The sequence below is a fragment of the Phalacrocorax carbo genome, chromosome 4 (assembly GCF_963921805.1).
Source record: "Phalacrocorax carbo chromosome 4, bPhaCar2.1, whole genome shotgun sequence".
In the NCBI taxonomy this organism is placed as follows: Eukaryota; Metazoa; Chordata; class Aves; order Suliformes; family Phalacrocoracidae; genus Phalacrocorax; species Phalacrocorax carbo.
Genome location: NC_087516.1, coordinates 47,304,048 through 47,324,766, shown reverse-complemented (window position 1 = coordinate 47,324,766; position 20,719 = coordinate 47,304,048). Strand labels below are relative to the sequence as shown.

Here is a 20,719-nt window from a genome sequence, read left to right as displayed (position 1 = left end):
GCTAATAACATAAATACAAAGCCAGTGACTTACCAATATTGCTTTCTAACAAGCCAGGACATAGTTAATTAAGCACTAGAATCTTGCCTACCGGATGTTTAGTGGAATGACAGTAAAGACCTAAGCGTTTGTACATCCACCACCACCAACACACACCCATCTTGTATTTTGAGGAACAGCACCTCAAAAAGAGCTCTCAGTTAGCCATACTGTAGAAGGACAAATCAAACCAGTGTATTGCAGTGTTTACAACAACTAGACTACAGTCTATCCTGTTTAAAGTTTCATGTCCTGATTGTTAAAGTGAAAAATCTTCCAAACCCTGCTTTTCAATACCTTTACATGATTCAAAAGTCAGGTGATATCTATCTAGCAGACCTGTAAAATAAGATACTCATGCACAACAGTGTGGAAAAAAAAATTAACCACATTTGGGAATCATCAAAATAAAATTACTGTGCTGGAGCCACGTACCCTTCTGCTACGGAAAGAAAAAAGATACACAGAAAGATATTTGCTATGGTTCACTGCTAACACCTTTTTTTTTCTTTTTCTTTTTTTTTTTTTTAATAGGTGGCTTTCAAGACCGATTTCCATTTCACATTTCTGTCCTTACTTCTCAACGTATACCACTTGTCTATGTTATAATACATCCAGCACTGCTCATCTATTCTGCAAACTGTGGAAAAGACCATTCCTCTCTTAGCAAAAAGGCAGAAACTTTTTTTTGTTTTTGCTTACAGTTCTTATCAAATTACTTTTAAATTCTTATCAACAGCACAGATTTCCATATCAGTCCATCGGTATTTTACTGTAAATGGGGTAAAAGTCCTGTTGTTCCACATACAGCTTGGACTCCTTAGCTTAGGAAAGGCACTGAATGAGAGAGAACTGTAAAAGAAAATAACACTTGAAATATGAAAGTATGATTACCTTTTATCTTTCAAACACTACTTTCCATAAATAAACATTATTACACTTCAACCATTATTCATTTCTTTTTTTTTCAGATAAGAAAGCAATTCACATGCAGTAAATTATTTTTATAGCTAAACAGGCACAAACACCATAACAAACATGAATACAGTTGCTGAACTCAATTTCACATTTTATGGACATAATCAAAGTCTGAAAAAGAAGTCATCCTGCTAGATGTTTCCTTTTTCCAAGCTTTTAATTAATGGCAATGGCTTGATCATGCAAATGTGCATCATGTAATTTTTTCCTAGTAACTAGATCCAATCACTTCTCAACTTCAGTGGAATTCCTCATACAGAGAGAAAACTCTTTGGGTGCCTTAGTGAACAACTCCTTAATGTATTTTTGCATCTTTTAACACCTATCCAAAGTATAGTCAGTGGGGAAGTTTAGGGATTAAAGCTAGTCAGCTAGTAATACACACACTATTTATAAGGAAGTATGAATACTTAAGGGAACAGTAAATATGATAAATCTCTAGTACATAGGATAGCATGCAGTATAGTAAGCAGCAAGTTTTGAACTGCCTTTATATTAAGGATTTGACTAAAGCAGAGGCAGGATTTAACTAAATGCATTTTATTACCACAAATATCAAGTACTTTACAAAATGTGTTTTAGGGTAGACTTCAAGCTTCAAAGCAATTAATACCCTGCAAAATGATGATGGAAAGGAGTGAATATAACTGAAAAAGCAGCTACTTGTGACTAAAAACTAACATCCTTCTATTGTAGCTCTCCCTGAACTCTTAGGCCAGCCAAGGGAATGCAGTAGATGCAATTAAAAAATAAATAAATATATATATAAGAGAAAAGAAGGGTGCTGCAGTTCATTTATAAAACCATTCACTTTAAAAAAAAAAAGAACCAAACAAACCAACCACACACCAGAACATATTCCAGAGCTGTCTTCTAAGATCCTGAAGACAGGCTGGGGTGACAGGACTCAGAAATCAATAGCTACTCTATTCTGTATTCAGTAGCAACATCTGGGTGCACATGCACATTCCAAAACCAGATGGCGTGAACCAGCTGCAGCCACACAGATGAGACATTATCCCTCTGCGGAGCATGTCAGCCACATCCAAGCTGCATGTTGGGCTATGATCCACATGTTCAACAGCCCCTATTGCCTGGAATTAAATAAACGTAAGAGCAGCTGACACGCAGAAGAGCAGGGAAGGCTCCTTTCTTCCCAAACGCAAGAAAATGAAAGTGAAATGTAAATATTATTTGCCATGTTACCTAGCATGAGTTGATCTTCATATATACATACAAGATTATAATTTAAACTACACACTGGTTCATTTATTGAATGTTTGGGAACCTGTTTAACATACTGCTAACCCACTTTTAATACAGTCTAAATAGTTTTAGCTCCAATATTCACCACTACTTGCCCAAGCCAACTCAAAACAAGAGATTCTTGCTTTTTAAAAAACTGCAGAGAACATATTCTCATCTGAAATGCATATATTGAACATAAAGATTACCAAGTACTTCCTGGGAGTGAAAAAAATCTGAACAAGTCAATCTAGCCCAAGAATACACCTCAATAAACAGAATTAGAACAAACATGTGTTAAGCATCCACATACATAAAAGTGTCAGAATAAACCACATACAAGTACACATAACTATAAATTTGAGTAATTAGATACCATCTATTAAGCAACTGCTGCTAGAAATAAATGTGCTGTTAAAATTGTCCATAAGAAAACTAAGCCTCCATTCTATGGTGAAACATTTTAAACTGTTTCAGATGAATCAGAACCATTAACAAGATTCTGGGGTTTTTTTCAATAATGAGCAAGAGAAATCACCTTTATGCAAGGGCATTGATCCAACACAAACAGTATTCTTAATGACAGTAATGTAGATTCTCAAACTTAAAGAGAAACTACAGAACCTGTAAAACTAATGGACAGTGTTAGATATACTACAGCCACGTCATCGGTTTCTTCCCCTAATGCAAAGAACTAACCAGGTCCAAATTTTGGTAATGTAATTACATTAAAAGCAGTAGCAATACAGAAACATACCACAACTATTTCGTTAGGTATTATCACTACACAGTAACTTCACATACATCTTGACTAATGAGGCCAATCAGAGTTTTGTTAAGATTCTCGCTAGGGCAAGCACGTGCTTTAGACACATGTTTATGTTTCTACCCGACAGCTATACAAAACCATCTTTTCCTCCACAAGCAGCAGGATAAGTTTGCAAATCAGGTAGATATTTAAGTAACAGAGCTTTCTGTACTAGTACACTCACTTTACCAAGGTGTGGCACTCCTGAGGTGTTAGGAAAGACTGAAGATGATCTCAATGGTTTCTCTTGAAATGAAAGTTAATGAGCTCAAAAACTCTCTGCCAGCCCTGTTTGGACTCAGACTAGGACACCCGCTTCCCCACATACATACTACTTCTTGAAGGTACTGAGAACTGCAATAACTGAGACAAAATAAAGACCACCAATGAAGAAACTAAAAACGTGGCATAAGGTGGATCAGCATCTTCACAAAGGTACTTAAGAGAATAGGTAAAGATCACTGAAAGACTCTACTGGCAAAGACCCTTAGCAGTAATGATAATGCTCATCACAAATTATACAACACATATACACTTCCTAAGTAACAACTATTATTTTCACAGGCACAGTATCAAGCATCTAAAAGATGAGCCAACAGCTCATTATGTAGCGCTGTACGTACAAATAGGAGCTTCATCCACATACAGTTAATTACAACTAACTCCAAACTTGTGCTGGGTAAAGTTATTTTCAATCTGAAAATAACTGCAGAATTTAGTGCATGAAGAGTTATGAAAAGTAGTTGAAGTTGCATTGGTAATAGCAGAGCTGAGCGACCACAGCTCATGATAAGTAAAGCACCCCATAGTACCCAACACCCACACCCCTTCCCCAAACTTGAGCAAACTGTCCATACATAAGCTTACATTTACACTGAAGCATGGAAATAACCCTGCAGAATGTATTTTAACATGCAAAAGTATCAGTTATCCTCTTTTCCATTCCACTTTTTCAGTGCTCTCCGACAAATGATGAAATGAGTCACAAGGGTCTTGTGAGTTGGCGCACCATAGATAGAATGTTCAGTGCTTCAGTCTGGTCCGACAGAAGTTCCTGTGACTAGCGCAGTTTAACTTGGATCACTGTTGCTGCTGTTCTGTTCAAACCTATTTATACGAACAGAGCAGAGAGCCAAAACGGTTGCTTTGTGATTAGTTCAGGCATGTTTGAATCCAGAAGGGAAACTCTTTTAGTTTATTTTCCCCGGGAAGGCTACAAAGTTCCACTACGGCTTTACGGCATAATCATGTGGATCAAGAACGGCCCCTCATTCACCTAGAGAAAGATCAAATTATACTACTGAATTGTTCTCCTGTTTCTCAGCTTTACTCTGCATGCACCGAAATGTTTGAAAACACCCTTTCTGAGAATTTGTCATCTGTAGTGTCAAAGGCATTCCTGGCAGAAAAAGAAAGTCTTGTTGAGGGCAAAATTCAGTCAAGATGACCGTAAAACCTAATCCACACCTTTGAATTTGGACTGAATATCCACCACTTAAACATCTTGTAAATGACCCAATTTGTTTACACGGCCCTGTAGCTTTTTATGACTTTTCCATAAAGAAGTTATTACATCCATTCCTTTTATTTTGTTTTAGAGCATTTGAATGAGCCCCAGAACCACAAGCAAGTGAAACAGACTCTCTGCAGATGGAAGTGGCCTCATATAACTCACCACTACCGCTGAAATAGTCTGAACAACACTTTCAGTATGGACATGCCATACCTTCACACACAGCAAAAGAATTTCCTGTGCCATATGTCTTTCTTAATGTTTAACTATTGTACAAAATGAGTGCTGGTTTCCTGTCAATCAGAGGAACCTGGAGCCCCTAGGACTCGTGCCTCTGACTGGTTTGAACGAGGGTGAAGGCAGTCAGATGGTTATATGGTGAAGTACACGGGGTGGGGGTGGGGGTGGGTGTGTGTCAAACTTCTTAGATACTCTAGTCAGTATCATGCCATGGCTTATCCAATTAAGCTCCCCAAATAACAGTTCAATAAAAGACCGGAGAACTGAATTTTGTTGAAAAGACCATAAAAATTATAATTAAAGTGATATTATGCATTATTTCACAAACCAGTACCTCTTCCACCAAAGTCATTTTCCCACTTCACATGCTTTTAAACAAATGATGCTTGAAAAGTAGCACAGAGAGATTAACAGCTATGGATTGACATGGAAGGTGTGCTAAGAGCGTTTTTCCAGTGTAAGCTACTCTTTACATATGACACTCCCCGGTATTTTACACCTGGACTTATCCTTCACAGAAAATTACAAGCCTGCTGATATGTGCCAAACTGAGTAATAGTTTAAAGATGTAGAATATTGAAACTACAAAAAGGGCTTCACTCCTTTACCTTTTACTGCCCGAACCAAGTTTGAAGCCCATGCATCAGATTACAGGACCAATTCCCTAACTAACTGCAGCATCTAACATTCTGCCCCCCCACCCTCTTACATAATTTAATGCCAATTCATAGTAAGAATATTACAGCAGAAGCAATGCAAAAATGAATTAAATGTACAGGAAACACAAGCAGCATTGTTTCCTTTTCCCAAGACGTTCTTTCCTTTTTCCAAGACAGACAGACTTAACATTTCAGGAAAAGCCGCATAAGGGCAATAAGGGAGTTTAAATCCAGCACTCAAAAGTTATCACCAGTTACGCCAGATAGTTGCTGAAAGCTTGGAAGACCCCCCTCATTTTCCTTTAGTAGAACTGTAGTATCATAGGAAACATAAACTGATAACTACCCAAATAACTCCACTGTTCATCTAGAAAACAGAGTACTAAAAAAATTCAAAACAAAGATTCCTACTTGCAGACACAGTGCTGGAAAGGTGCATGACCAGAGGAAAACACCCACCTGCCTGCTGCCACCTGGTCCTTCACCTGGCTTTATTCAGAACCAGTGCATTCCTTGCACTTCATGTAGAGAAATCAGTACAACAGTGATCAAACTGAGCCATGCCTACATACTATTTTAATACCATTAATAATCAGTTTTAACAAGCTCAAGTAGAAATTTCAGTGTTTTGGGCTTTCAGAGAGTAAATGAACAGAGGTGTTCTTTGTTCCAGAAGAATCTCCTTAAAACATCTGTGATTATAAAGATACCTTGATTGAATTTACCATAAAGCACAAGATTAATGAATAATTTGAGATTTAATTCACAAAAAGGCCCAATGCCACTGAAAAAGGTGTTACTGGTTACTCCCTTGCAACTCTCCCATCCTCACTACTATAAAAGGATGTCACTACATGGTAAATAGCCTTTGAGCATTTTCTTATTTCATGCACAGATGCTGTTTCTGCCTGTACCGTATAGGACTGCAGTACATAGGAGGTTAATTCATCTTCTCTTTCTCAGCCCTAAACACGTGCATATGAAAATGACAGTAAGGAGAAAAAAAAAATAAAAGCAGCAACTAGCACTGTGAACATCTTTGTTGCAGAATTAACCTGCATAGCCTCAAATCAGCCCAGCTTGAATGAGAACAGCAGTACAGGGAAATAATAATCCAGAGACTTAACTAAACAGTTGATGAGTTCTTTCAACATGAGTTGTAGCCAGCTCACCTGACAGTCTCATCGGCGAAGGTAAAAGAACATTGACACAGGTTGAGAGGTGGCACACACTTGCAGGACTTCAAAGTAATCCACAGCGACAAGAAGCCAAGCAGCCTGCAAGCCCAGTGCAAATGTACCATCATACCTATGCGAGGTGAACGTCAAAGTCCAAAATTGTGGGGATGCTTGACAAAGATGGAGCGTTTGAACAGAACTAATGGAACTCAGAAGACAGACAGCCCTTGCTAACCCTAATGCAGAAGGCGTGCAGGAGACCAAGGAACTAGCTGGGCTCTCTTCTTTCATTTACATTACTTTTTCAACCGTTCTTATACCCTCTGTGTATAAGACTTTCTCCATGAGAGTCTAGAGTCCTGCTTCATCTCACCCAGCTGACTAACTTCTGTAGAAACTGATGAGGTTACAAAGACGTGTAGAGGTGCTTTGTACACATGCTTTGTAAGATGGGGTATCTTCATATAAAAGAAAACTGCTTAGTATGCTGTAGGATCATGAAATTAAGCACAAATAACCCAATGTAACACTGCGGGTATGTTTATACAATCTCAGCAGAAGGATGTTGAGCAGAGAAGATCAGAAGACAGATGAACCCTAAGGCTAGGATGCCTATGGATGGAGCTGTGAATAAATTTTCTGGCATTGCCACCTTAAAATAACATCCTACAATTTAACAAAACCTCTAGAAAACCCAAATTTCTATTTTAGCTTCACAGCAGCACATTATGAATTTTCACTCACCTACCGCATTTCACAAACACCAGGCTGCAAACATTTTCCCCAACAGGGAATGACAGGGCTGAATAAGTTTTAATGTACAATTAATTTCTCCAAAACTCTGAAACAACTAAGCACTCATAGAGATACCTGCATGCTACTAATATAGCTGCATTTCTACATGTTAACTCTATTCGTTTTCCATTGTATAACTTCTGAGTCTCACAGGTTTTCACTAAAAAACTACTTACTACAGGCCAATTCCTAAGACACTTAGATACCAGGAAGTGTATTTTCCATGGCACGCATTTTGTGACTAAAAAAAGCAAAGGCATGGCTCTCTGGTAAAGCCAAGAGCTATCCATAAAGCAACTGAAGAGGCTCATTTCCAGCTAAGGGAAGTGGGCTTGCACAGCCTGTCCTCTTTCTAGTAATGAAGAACTGCCAGACACATCAAAAACCAAAAGCAGCCACTACCCAACAGCAACAAAAAACCCCAAAACCACTGTGCTGTAATGCACAACCACTGCTGTAGGATGCAAACCAGTACTTTGCTATTACATGTTGACTATGTAATAATTAGATTCAAAAGTTTTGGATAAAGTTATAAGATATAAAAGACATTATGCTTATGTGAAGACGAAGTTCAACATACGCCCTTTGGTAGTATAGCTGTCAGTGTCTCAAGGTATGCCCTGTGTTTCTTCACCATTATAAAACTCTATCTAATCGAAAAAGAAACTAAACTCCCCCAAACAACATGAGATAAAGCTTTAAAGTCCGATCTGCAAACCTAATAACAACTAGTTACTGCAAAAATAAGATTTTACGTGTTTCTTGCTTAAATCCCATTCAAGATATTTAACAAGGATACGGGAAGGCTGGAATGCATATATATTTGGGACAAATAGCAAATGGTCTGTGCTTTTAAGACCCTTACTTTCACCTAACAGAAGAAACTGAGAGAAACAGCAGGAATAAGGAGAAGTCCCAAGCAGCATTCTGCTGAATAGCAGACAATACACCAGAAGTCAACTACAAAGGCAAAAACCAGTTTTTAAGACTTTCTTCCACTGCAATTTATTGCAGTGTTGAAGAACTTCTCTAATTCACCACAATCTCTTGCTTAAAGTCGAAAGAGGATGTGGTGTAATTCTTCACTCTCCAGGAAAAGGGCTTTAACATATTTCAAAACGAGTCTTGGACTAAACAAAAATAGATTAAACTCAAGAAAAAATTGCATCACTATCAAGTTTCACTTAGATGACACATGTTCATATTTTATACTTCCTTATCTTCTCAAAATGAAGAAAACTGCTGCTGCCCAGCAGTAGTCAACACACTGTACTGGCAGTCATCAGTTCAACAACAGTCAGCAGAGGTGGCGCCTATTCCCACTGCTTTTAAGTATGTTGGTTTATAAGAGATAATTTTGCAGTCAAATGGCTGCACTCGAGCAAAATCACTGACATTCCGCTCTGCAAGGATTCGATGTGCTGCATCATGTGGACATCCACGCCTTCTCTCAGGTGTTCAGCCCAAGTCAAATGAACTTCATCAGCAACTCTATGTTGTGATGCTCTCCCCATTCCTGAATAAGCTGAAAGCTCCCTTTGGAGAAACACAAACCAGGGAATCCGCTAGGTGGTTGTGAGGAGGCGTGCGAGGCCACGCGCATGCTGAGGTGATGAAAGCAGCTCCCTCTGGCACTTCAGCTACTCGCTCAGTTACAGCTGCATCCACCAACTTTTCCCAAAGATGGCCTGACATACACAAGTCTCAAACTCCAGCTCAGGGGCTACTGTTTGAGTTTTTGGTTTTTGAGTTTGGTTTTTTTTTTTAAGCTACATAAATCTTGCCTGTTTCAGAAGATTTAAGAAATACATTATGAAGTGATCAGTTAGCGAAACTTATTATTAAGAGTTTCTAGTCACGCAGGGGAAGAAAAAACACTTGAAGGAAATTAAGATCTGTCAAAAGATAGATCACCACCAGTACATTATCTGTGCTGCAGGATTGACAGAAGTGCGTGCTTTGGTGTTAGAAGATTTAATTCAGCAATTCTATTTACTGCTGTTCATTCACACTTGAAGCTGATTGCAGGAAAATTAATATTTCAAACTAGCTGGTCCTGGTAAGTTGCTAACTGACCTCAGTTTCTTGGCCTTCTGAAGTCATTCATTACTACATTTTAAATGTATATGCCACAAACTCTACACTTCATAGCTTATGGCACCCAATAGTAGTTTTTACATTATTTTCTATAAAGACATCCTCATATTTCTCATAGAATCATAACAGCTGATAGCTTAGTAAAATTACTTTAAACATCTTGTCCTAAAACAGCCAAGAAAACAGAACTTAGATTCTCCTGCCATCTCATGTTGTAATCAAATCTAGATTAAACTAATAACAAGCAGGTGCACTCAGATCAGAGCTAAGTCATTAGAATTAAGTCATTCACATTACTCAGTCCATCAATAGCTCCCTCAGACATTGTTGAAACTACAGAGACAGGATGAAGATACTACATAAAATAGCACTCAAAAGTAGAATGAAAAGTAGCAAGAACAATAACAGAAAAAGAGAAGTAAAATATCCAAGTAATCAAATTCAATATGCAAGAGACTGAGTTTTGCTCCTCAGAAGAAACTGAGTGATCACTTTTTCTTGACTCTCTACTTCAATATGGAAAAATGGTAATAAATGCATCACACAGCCATAAGAGAACTGATAAAGCCACCTAAGTATGAAAAACCCTTCAAAGCATAATCTGTTTTTCAACAGGACAAAGAATCATGGAAATTATACCTCGATATAAATGGAAGCCATCACTACATGCATCATTTACTGCTACTTCGGTTTCCAGAAAATTGTTGCATAAACTTCTTTGATCCTCCAGATGAGTATTTACACAGTTGAATTACAAATAAAAACATTAAAGATAAATTTGAATTTGTCAAGGAAGTCACATAAAATGCCTTACTGTCAAGCAGAGTTTACAAATAAAACCTGTTCTTAAAGAAAATCTGACTACAACAGAGGGCCAAGAACAAGGAGGTAGTTTTAAGTGGTTTCAAATGGAGTTACACTGGCTCCACAACAGCTATCACACCGAATTCCTTGGAGGCAGCAGCAAAATATTGTATTCCAAGAATAGGTAATTTACAATTATGAAGAAATATTTACACTAGGAAATCACCACCTAAAATGACACTCACTATGAAGCAGAAACAACAGAACTCTCTCTGTCTGCATTTAGTAAATAAATCAGGTCAAATTGTAATTTTGAAGTTAATAATAATTTAACTAATAAATAAATAAAACCCAATTTTGAACAAATAGATCCTTAAGCACATGCTTACCCTTTGTAACACAAGTAGTCCCACTGATTTAATAACTGGTCATTTACATCTTCAGTATCACCTTGAAGGAATAGCTAAAGCACCCACATGTGCTGCTGAGTAACACTGTAATCCATTCTACTGCAAAACTTCTTGGCCATTTAGCAGTTTTACAAGTAGAGGACAGAATTTTTATTTGTAGACTGCGTGAGTGAAAATCTCTCTCTCTCCTGACCAAAGATTATTTGGCATGTGAACAGCAATATCTCATTCTCATACTCCAGGGAGTTTTAACCTGCCTCTAGCTAAAAGCTATACAATCTTTAGATTGCAGCAGAGTGTAAAAATCACTCTAATTAAATCAAGTAAGAACTGGTTTGACCAGCATTACTGATCCCCCAAATAATTAAAATCAGTTAAGAAAAGTCAGGGGTTGGCACTTTGCTGTACCTAAACTTCTGCTAATTTTTAAAGTAAGTTTTGCAATTGAACAACTAGAAAGCAAACGTCAAGTAAGCTACAAGAAGAATCTGGACTGTTCTAAGTATAAACTATTACAGAATACAGTTTTGGGGCACTTTTAAAAAAGAAAATTATCCTGGCTTTGCATTTGTTCTAAGACATAGTGACTTAGAGCATGCCAAAATGCATTGCAAACCAGTTGAAGCCTGACCTAAGGCAGCTGCATTTCTGATATACGCGAACAGGATATAGTTTGTGTTGTCATATATACTTGTACCTATTTACATCAGGTTTGCTTTTACGCCGTACGATCTACCTTTTACACTTTACCATTGTGCTCTCATTGTTGGACCCCGGTGGCCCTTCAGGGCCCAGCCACTTTAGCCTGTAACAAGCCTCTCAGGGCAGACTGACAGTGTAGCAGGTTTCTTTCCATTCCTGACAAAGTTAAAGCAAAGCAATGGTAATTCTCTGTATGTCAATACACATCATATGAACACCATGCAGATTTAACAGAAGGCAGCATAACAGCACGAGACTTTAGTGTATTAATGCCAGTTCCATTTTGTCACAAACTGGTGCCCTAAAGCCTCTAAACACCAGGTGAGCTGGGAAGGGGTAGAAAGTGAGGGATTTCTTTTCTCACACAGAGCAGATAATTTCCTGTCCTGTGTGCAAAGTCTGATTGGTTTCCTGTCAGAATAGCCGGGTCTCTAAGTCTTTTGATCACTTTTCTCTGGCCCTCCACAGTTGCTCTGATTAGAGATTGATCCCCACACTGCTCTTTGATCAGCAGCTCCAGCAGCCTGCAGGTGCCATATATCATCACATTAGCAAGCCACAGCAGTATTAATCTCCCCCTGCTAAATTTCTGAGCACACTGCATATCCTACCCATTCACAGAGCACTTGTGGAGGTCTCTGAAACTTTGCTTTCTATTAAAAGATATGACGTAGAATGCTTTTATCTGGGGAGTCCCAAGTTCAAAGTTGAGAGAATTGAATTAGCCTTGAATCTGCGTTTCTGCTTTATTTCATTACAGTTCAGAGAGTTTTGAGAGCTCCCAGCTTGGCCTTTTGTGTTGGTTTGTGCCCAGGGAGAAAGCTCATTCTAACCAACATGCAAAGTACTAAATTTTTCACCCCCCCACCCCGTACATTAAGCACCAGGGGTTCCATGAATGTATGCTAACAGCCTTAATTTTAGATATTCTACACTAAGTGTGGTTTCATGCAGTATATAACGTTTCAGTTTGTAAAATATTCTTTAAAATGACTTCATAATAGCAGATCAAGAGGAAAGGCGCTTAAAAATCTGAATAATGTAAATCATATGGAGTTCAGAGGCTAAGCAAATTACACACCCCGGAGCTGCCCTTGCTGTATGAAAGGAGTCTTTCTCCAGCTCTGCGCAGCCCCAGCCCAAGGGAACTTGCATTTGAGAGTTTTCTAAACATTTCAGGTACACTTGAAAGTTGAAAGTAATTCTCATTTCCTATGCAGGATTAGCTCGTTTCCAGCCTGTACAAAATACCACTCATTCACACACAGACTCCCCCCTCCCCACACACACACACCCCCCCCGAAGAGCTGAACTTTAGGATACGAAGGGGGGGGTGTCGTTGCTTTTTTTTTTTTTTTTTGGGGGGGGGGAGGGGACGGGGGGGGAGAAGGGAGAAGGGAAAAGGGGACAGGTCACATTTTGCACCTCGGGCCGCCGCGGAGGGAGCCCCCGAGCCGGCGCTGGGCTCCCCGCCGGCCGCCGAACCGCTGCCCTTTACCCGCAGCGCTCCCCCGAAGGCGGCGGGCAAACACCCAGGGGCCGACCCCGCTCACCCCGGCCCGGCCACGGAGCTCCCCCGCTGCCCACGGCCGCCACCTCCGCTCCGCTCCCCTCCGCGCCGGCCGGCCGGGCGCCCGCCCCCGCCCTGCCCCTGCCCCGGGCTGCGCCGCGGCGGCGGAGCTGCTGCTCCTTACCGTTCTGCTCCTTGGTGCCGGAGAAGGCGAACTTGCTGCTGAGGTCGGACTCGGCGGCGGCCCCCTGCCTCCGGCCGGCCAGGGCAGATGTCAGCAGGAGCAGCCCGAGGAGGAGCATTGGGCCGGCGGGGCGAGGGGCTCCGGCACAGCAGGCACTGGCGGCGCGGCACCGAGGCCCGGGCGTCTCTCAGCAGCGCCCGGCGCGGGCTGCGCCGCTGGGGAGAAGGCAGCACTGAGCCTGCTCTGGCAGCAAAGAATTGCAGGGTAGTTTCCACATAATCCCATCCAAAACTTTTTCCTAGAGCCCTTTTCTGTGTCTCCAGGTTTTGTTTTCCTTTAGCTTTTATTTTCCCCCCCCTTTAAAAAAAAAAAAAAATCAAAGCAAAACCTGGACCCAGACCAGCTTCCCAAGGACTAAACAATCCGGGGCCGTGCCGGGCGGGGGCCGGAGGAGCCGGGCCAGTGAGGGCGCGGGGCAGGCGGCGGGGGCGAGCGGGGCCGCTGCTGCCGCGGAGGAGCGCGCACCTGTCAGCCGGCGCCCGGCGGCGGGGCGGAGGCAGGGGGCGGGCGGGGGGCGGGCGGGCCGGCCGGCCGCTCTCCCACTCAAATACCCTCCTCGCCCCCAGCTCCGCGGCCGCCGCCCGGCCGACTCGGTCCGCGTCTCTCGCCTTCCCCTGCCGTCCCCTCACGGCGAGGGCGGCACCTGGTGAGGCAGTTACGCCCCGGGAAGTTGTTGGTTGGGAAGAAGGGGGCGAGCGAGGCGTCCGCCGCTGCCCGCTTTCTTGCCGCCAAATGGCGGCGCAACAGGTGCTGGGGCCCCCCGGCTGCCTCACGAAGGCTGCGGTCCTTCCCTTCCCTTCCCTTCCCGCTCCTCCACGGTGAGGAACCCGGGTCACCCTGGTCCAGGGGTAATTCCTGAGTTTGGTAGTTAGGGTAAGGCGTTGTGCTGGCTTCACCAGTATTTGTTTACTGGGTTGTTATTACGGTAATTGGGATCATACTTGAAAGTTTGATGCTTGGATTTGAACATTTTATTTATCTCAAGCACATCCTTGATACTGGGAACTAAAACATGGAGGGGGGGGGGTTAGAAAGACTCTGGATGCACATTATTCTTTTTGACAGAACTTGCTGGTCTGGCTACCTTGAAGTTAGACCTCTAGCGTTTGCATAAGCCGGTGGAAATGCGGGTTCCACTTTTTACAACTGCCTCTCTTGCTGGAATGCAGTGTGGTACTCAGTGAGGTGGCATCTGTAATGCAGATGAGGTTGGGTTTCTTTTTGCTGTTTCTCCAGAAATCAGAACTAAATTAGTGGCAAGGACTATCTTCCCCGTTGACAAGGACTAAAAGGACTGATGATATTCAGACCCCACTAAGATAATGCTGTGTTCAGGCGTCTCTGCTAGAGCTTGCATTTCTAGTTTGCTTGGAAGAGGGTTCAAACCATGACTACACCATGGGCCAGGGCAACAAGACTGAATGCTAAATGGGTACCAGGAGGGCAAGAGAAGCAGTAGGAAGGACAAATCTTTTTCTCTTGACTGAGGAGTTTTGGGAGAGTTTTTTAATGGTCCCTTGAGCCCCCATGGCTCCGAGATGGTTTTGGGGGACAGATGGGAAGACCCGCATAACTGTGGTCTCACTCACTGCCTGTGCAAGACAGACAAGAGAGAAACTGAGTCTGCACAACTGGACTCTTGAGCACATGCTATAAAATTTCTTATCCTTTGACCCAGCTCTTTCCATTATATAACTGAGCTGTTTCTTTGCCTCAGCCAAAGTAACCCTTGAGACAATGATAAACATCCCCTCTGCTCCTAATAAGTGACATATTTCTAGTAGCAACTGAAAGCTGTCCAGCCAAGCTGGGCTGTCTTCTGAAAGGCAGGCTTGGAGCATACTGTAAATAGCAACCCTTCCCTTACAGAGTGTGAAGAAAGAAACGTACTGCACAAAGCAGGCTACATAGTTACTTTTATTATTGTTACCATTACTAATTGTTTTTTTTTTTAAATATTGTTACCATTATTGTTATTTTTCAGTTTTCACTGTTGTTATTTTAAAATGGAAATAAAAATAACATGTACTGCTTTGCAGGTCTTCTACATCGATGATTATAAGTGGTGGGGTTCTTTAATAAAATAAACGAAGCATTGCACTGTAACTTAACCTTCTTTGCCTGAGGATTTTGTGGGATTCGTTGTATTTTGGGGAACTGATGAGTTCCCTCTGAAAAACTAGTGTACGCGAAAAGCAAAGCATCCGACATCTCCCATAGCTTTGAAAATCTAGGCTGCATCAGACCAGTGTTTCATCTGGCATCCTGGCTCTGGCTTTTCAAAGGAAAATGCAAGAACCCACATAGTGGATGAATATGGAATAACACTACCCGGGGAGGAAGCTTTCGTTCTAAACCTCCTGTAATTAAAAATCAGGGTTCATTTTCAATCATTAAGGTTCTTCTTCTTTTCAGAAATGCTTTTGTTGTTAACCCCACCCAAAATATTGTGTGTGGTAATCCCTATCCTTATAAATGTCCAGTCTTCTCTGAAATTCATGCTAAGCATTTATCACCAGCTGTGTTTGGTTTTAATGTTATAGCTCCCCAGTTTCATCTGGTATATGTATGTGTTTGGATTATGAAAATAGGTAAATATAAATCATTTCACTTCTCTACCTTGTTCATTTTCTGTGTTATAGCCCTAGCATGTCTTTTTTCCAGCTAAGCATTTTTACTACATTTTTTTCATTTGAATATATTTCTAAGCTTTTCAAAGTCCCATCTATTTTTGTTATGTTTTATTTGGGGTGGGGCAACCAGAACATGACATTCCAAGTGAAAGCCTAATCTTAACATATAGAGTGAAAACAGAACATTTTATTGTATAGAGTATCTTCTGCATACCTCTGTCTTTCTATTGGTTCTACTCATGCAGTGATCCACAGAAGTATTGACATTAAACAAACTATTCTGAATGGTTAGATAATTATGTCAAGCTAATGGATGTGTACTTGGGATCGTTCCTGCCATTGCAGATTGCATTGCCAATACTGGATTTCGCTTGGGACCACAGTGCCGATGCAGCCGAGATTTCTAGTGATTCCAGCACCCAGTACAAATTTCTCTGGATATTGTTGAGACTTATTTGTATTTTGCTACCACAATGTTCACATTCTTTTCTACACCAGTAATAAATGTTTTAATTTACACAAAGCTTTGTATTCCTGACTTTAATACGTGCTGAGAATTGCTCTTTAGTCTTCGTATCAGTCACCGTGCCATATCTCATCTCGCAACTACTTGGTTTACACTCTGTAGCCTTTTTGACGGTGTATCAAAGATTTCTTTTTCCAAAGGCTTTGTAACAGAGTCTATGAAATTGTGTATCAAGTCGTTTTTAATTTAAATATTGCAACGGACATTTCTCCAATAATTGCCATATTCAAATAGTTTGAGATGCAGACTTTACTCGGTAGAATAGCCACGCTGCTTTGACACATTTTCAGATGGTTCTATGACTGGTTTTTTCCATCATCCTCATTTAGAAATTTTTGAAGCAGTTTTTCATGTACTTGAATAAAATCTGAATTATCTGGATTATCCCACAGGAATTTATTGTTATTGAGACCTAGCCACCAGAGGAGGCAATGGAAATTTGGCCTGTTAGGACTCCAGAGACTTATTGTGATGGTGCATAGCCTTTGTACTCCTGAACTATAAATATCCTTGAAATGAACAGGCTTTCCCTGTGATTATTATTAACATAGAGTTACCATTAAAATCTACATTCCTCACATAATCTTCCCAAACTTCACTTACACCAACAAAAAGAATTCCCCGCACCAAAGCCACAATAACAACATCACAGCGCCGACAGGGGTGGACAGTTTACGCACACACCTCCCCTTGTCCATTTGCCACTTTACAACAACAAAGATTCCCCTCAGTTACTTGTGGAAGTGGGCTGGAAATGGCAAGATGCGTAGGTGTTCACAGACTGCCCCTTATGTTTTGATCTGATACCAAGAGATCTCAATTGACTTTAGGGGGCTTTAGATATCCTGAGCAAGTTCTGCAAGGAGGCGTACTATCTCCTTTTCCTATATGCTCTCTCCCCCCCCCCGCATAAGGTATGCTACGAGATAAGCATTTCTCTCCTGAGGAGAAGTACGGTGAGGGAAAATATGAAAAGGCTGAGGTATAAACCCATTTTTACAACACAATTTTTACAGCACAATGTACAACCAAAGGGAAACACTTCTGGAGACTTGTAGCTCCACAAATGCAATTCCTTCTATCAAATTCATGTCTTGCAAGAGTCAGAGCTAGGCATTTACGTAACTTTGCAAGATTAGGACCCACTGTTAGGAAAAGAAGTTTGATTCCCTTGTTTCCCCACAGCTTGTTTCACTTCCTATTATGAATGGGGGGAAAAAGGGATTTAATACACATACACTTGTATATTCCCATATATTCTGAATGTACCTGTGTACCTGTAGAATCCTTGTGAGATCATAATGAAGAAGAAGTATTTTGCAAAGCTTAGCATGTAATTTAAAACTAATAAATATCTGCTCATCCAGACACACAGGCAGATGCCTGCTTTTGTGCGACGTGCTCTTGATTTCAGTGTAGTTACACATTAATTGGTTGTGGTATAATAGAGATGAGGTTTAAATGCTTATGTTCGCATCATGGAGTTATTTTTAATTGTGCAAAGAAGTCTTAAACAGTTATTCAATGTTATGTTTGTACAAAATCTTTTATGGATGAGTGATAAATATGAAACCAGAAATTGCTGTAGAAACCCTAACTGTCTTTTAGAAAAACAACAGTACGATGTTCTGCTCTAGTGATCACTGAGCAATAAAAAAAAAAGACATTGTACAGATAAACATGACTCTTGTAATCTTACTAGTGTGGGGTGAAGAGGCTGCATATGGAATTGCACAGAAAATCATTCCTGCGTTAGAAACTACTCCTGTAAATTAGGCACCACTAAATAGTAGTATTTCAGCCTTATTGTCCATTCCTACTGAATTTGTAAACAAGTTGAAGATTTGTGGTCCTGTTTCAGTTTCACATTCAAAAATATAATGAAGAAAAAGAGTGACGTCCAAAGAGGCTTCAGTTATGTTGATGCAGGCACAGTGTGGACTACTCAGACACAGCCAGGCAAGAAGGAGCTCTGAATGTACTTTGGTCACTTGCACCACAGCTCTAGATGAAGTGCCATTTCTATTCTGCAAATCGTAAAATGAGACTTGGGACTTATAAATACACCTAAAGATAAGCATTTGAACACAGGCTTCTAAGCATATTGATGTTGTTCTGCTCTGCATTGCATAGCGGAAGCAATCGTTTTTCAATTTGACTCAAACATTTGAGAACCCAAGTCCTTATTGTATTTTTCTGTGACTTCCACTTATAACCATTGGTTTAGAGCAGTCATATTTAATAATTCTAGTTATTTTATCAACCACATACATGCACATAGTCCAAGCTACATGCAAATGCAACTTTGCTTTAAGCAGGCTGTGGGAGCTACAACAGGAGACAAGGAAGGAGGCCCACTAGAGGTCTCCCAAACTATTTAAAAGAATGCTACCCACTTCTCATTTGGGTCTTGATGAGCTTCCAAAGTCAACATGCAAAAATTGGAGCATAGCTAAGTCACTTAGGTCTTGTAACATGCTTTTTGAACTTCAGTGTGGACTAAACTGAGGCCTGAGAGGGCAGCAGTAGCCAGTCCTGAAGTCAGCATTTTCCCGTGGGGTACGAAGGAGTTTCTGGATGCAAGGGTACTCTTTCAAGACATTCACTTTCTTTGCCTGTATGCTTTCAGAGTAGGACACTCCTATGATCTCTAGGCCTTACATCCCAATTCAGATGCCCCTCAGTATTCAAACACCATATGCTCTTGAGAACATACTTGAGTAGGTGCACGAAGGACTGTGCCCAGATGACAGGCTTGCTCAGGTACATGTGAATGTTTGCTTATTTATGACCATGTGTGTGAGGACTTTGCTTATGTCAGAAGCCAGATAAGCTTTCTGGCTCCTTATTGATCAATAATGACTTAGGTTCTGTCAGCATGCTTGAAAACCTGTCATGATCACAACTGAAGATAAGGCATAAGACACCTCTATGTCAGCTCTAAATAACTATTTAATTCCAAATAACTATTGAATTTGGTCTACCTGCCTGTCTCCCTTTCACTGAGCAGTGCAAGATACAGGTTTGCAATCAGAATACAAATTTGGTTAGTATTTCCAAGCATTACTAACTACTGCTATTCCAAAAAGAAGTATGCATCCCACGGTTGTAAAGTTGGGTAGCTGTATCCAGATTCAGTAAAGTGTATTATTCAAAACACATATAGATATAAACAGATTATTTAATGTACTGGTAAAAAATACAATAGATTTTTTTTTCATTTTCTTACTGAAATATTTCTAAGCTATTTGTATATGAGTATTCTAATGGCTTTGAAACTGCTCTTTGGATAGACAAAGCTCAGCTGAAGGTATTTATGGGACAGCAACATAATTTCACCACCAATACTTGCAATGCACCTAGCAGTTAACAGTCTGTAATGCAGACTGTCTATCAGATAGAGATACTAACATCAGTCACATTAGCTATTCAAGTAGAATATTTACATTCATTAAGTTTGGCATAGAAAAATAACATTTTTTGTTTTACCTTGATGCAATAGGTATATTACATTTGCTGAAAGATATTATTGATATTAAGAACTTTGGTTCACAAGTATGTTTAATTGAACTATTTTTTATATATATATATACACACACACACCTGTGGCACTTCAGTTTCAGTCATCTTGTACTCCAGTCCACACAGAGCAGGAGTAATGCTGAGACAATTACATACCTAATGAGCCTTCATTTCAGTTCAAATTCAGCAAAAGAGAATTGTATGGACAGTGTCAGCCTCTGAGGAGCATTGTCTTAAGGCTAAACTGAGATTACAGTTTAATTGGTTAATGAAATCCATCTAAGAAAATATTGCAAGCAAGTCTAAAGGTTAGAGGGACATCAGAAATCTAAAAGGAGTAGAGGAGAGATCGGGAACCAAAGAGCAGACACAACCACCCGGGAATGACGAGGCACTGGAGCAAATGTGCTCCATACTAGGTATGGGGTATCTGTCTCCCTCAACCCTGACTGACCACATTATATTTCCTCCCATTTGGCCTTGTGCTGTCTCTTCCCTAATCTTCCCCTCTTTCACCATTTCCCTTTCACCCTTCTCAGTTAATTAGTTAACATTTCTACTGAACTAATTGTTTAATTAAAGTCTTGGCCTCCTAATCTTATCTCTCCACACCTGATTTAAGTACTAGCTTTCCTAATCCACCTCCTTGCCTTCATAACTGGTCCACCAATTCTCCCTAGCACCCAAATTTGTCTCCTTTTTGTACTTTGCCCTGTCTTATTTCCTGCTAGTCTCCAGTCCAGAATTGCTTACACGGCAAACCTTTTCTCCCATTATCATCTCACAGAATGAGACCACTTTACTCAGGCTTTCATT

The 20,719-nt window shown here is 40.6% G+C and overlaps 1 protein-coding gene across 1 annotated transcript in view; it reads right to left on the bottom strand.

Moving 5' to 3' along the window:
* The window catches only part of PDGFC (platelet derived growth factor C), a 138,159-nt gene extending 124,287 nt beyond the window's left edge, over positions 1-13,872 (bottom strand). Inside the window, exon 1 of the mRNA XM_064449817.1 lies at positions 13,163-13,872. Within this exon, the coding sequence (XP_064305887.1) occupies positions 13,163-13,280 (118 nt within the window). The 5' untranslated portion in view covers positions 13,281-13,872. The remainder of the gene's footprint in view (positions 1-13,162) is intronic.
* Positions 13,873-20,719: the final 6,847 nt, after the last annotated feature.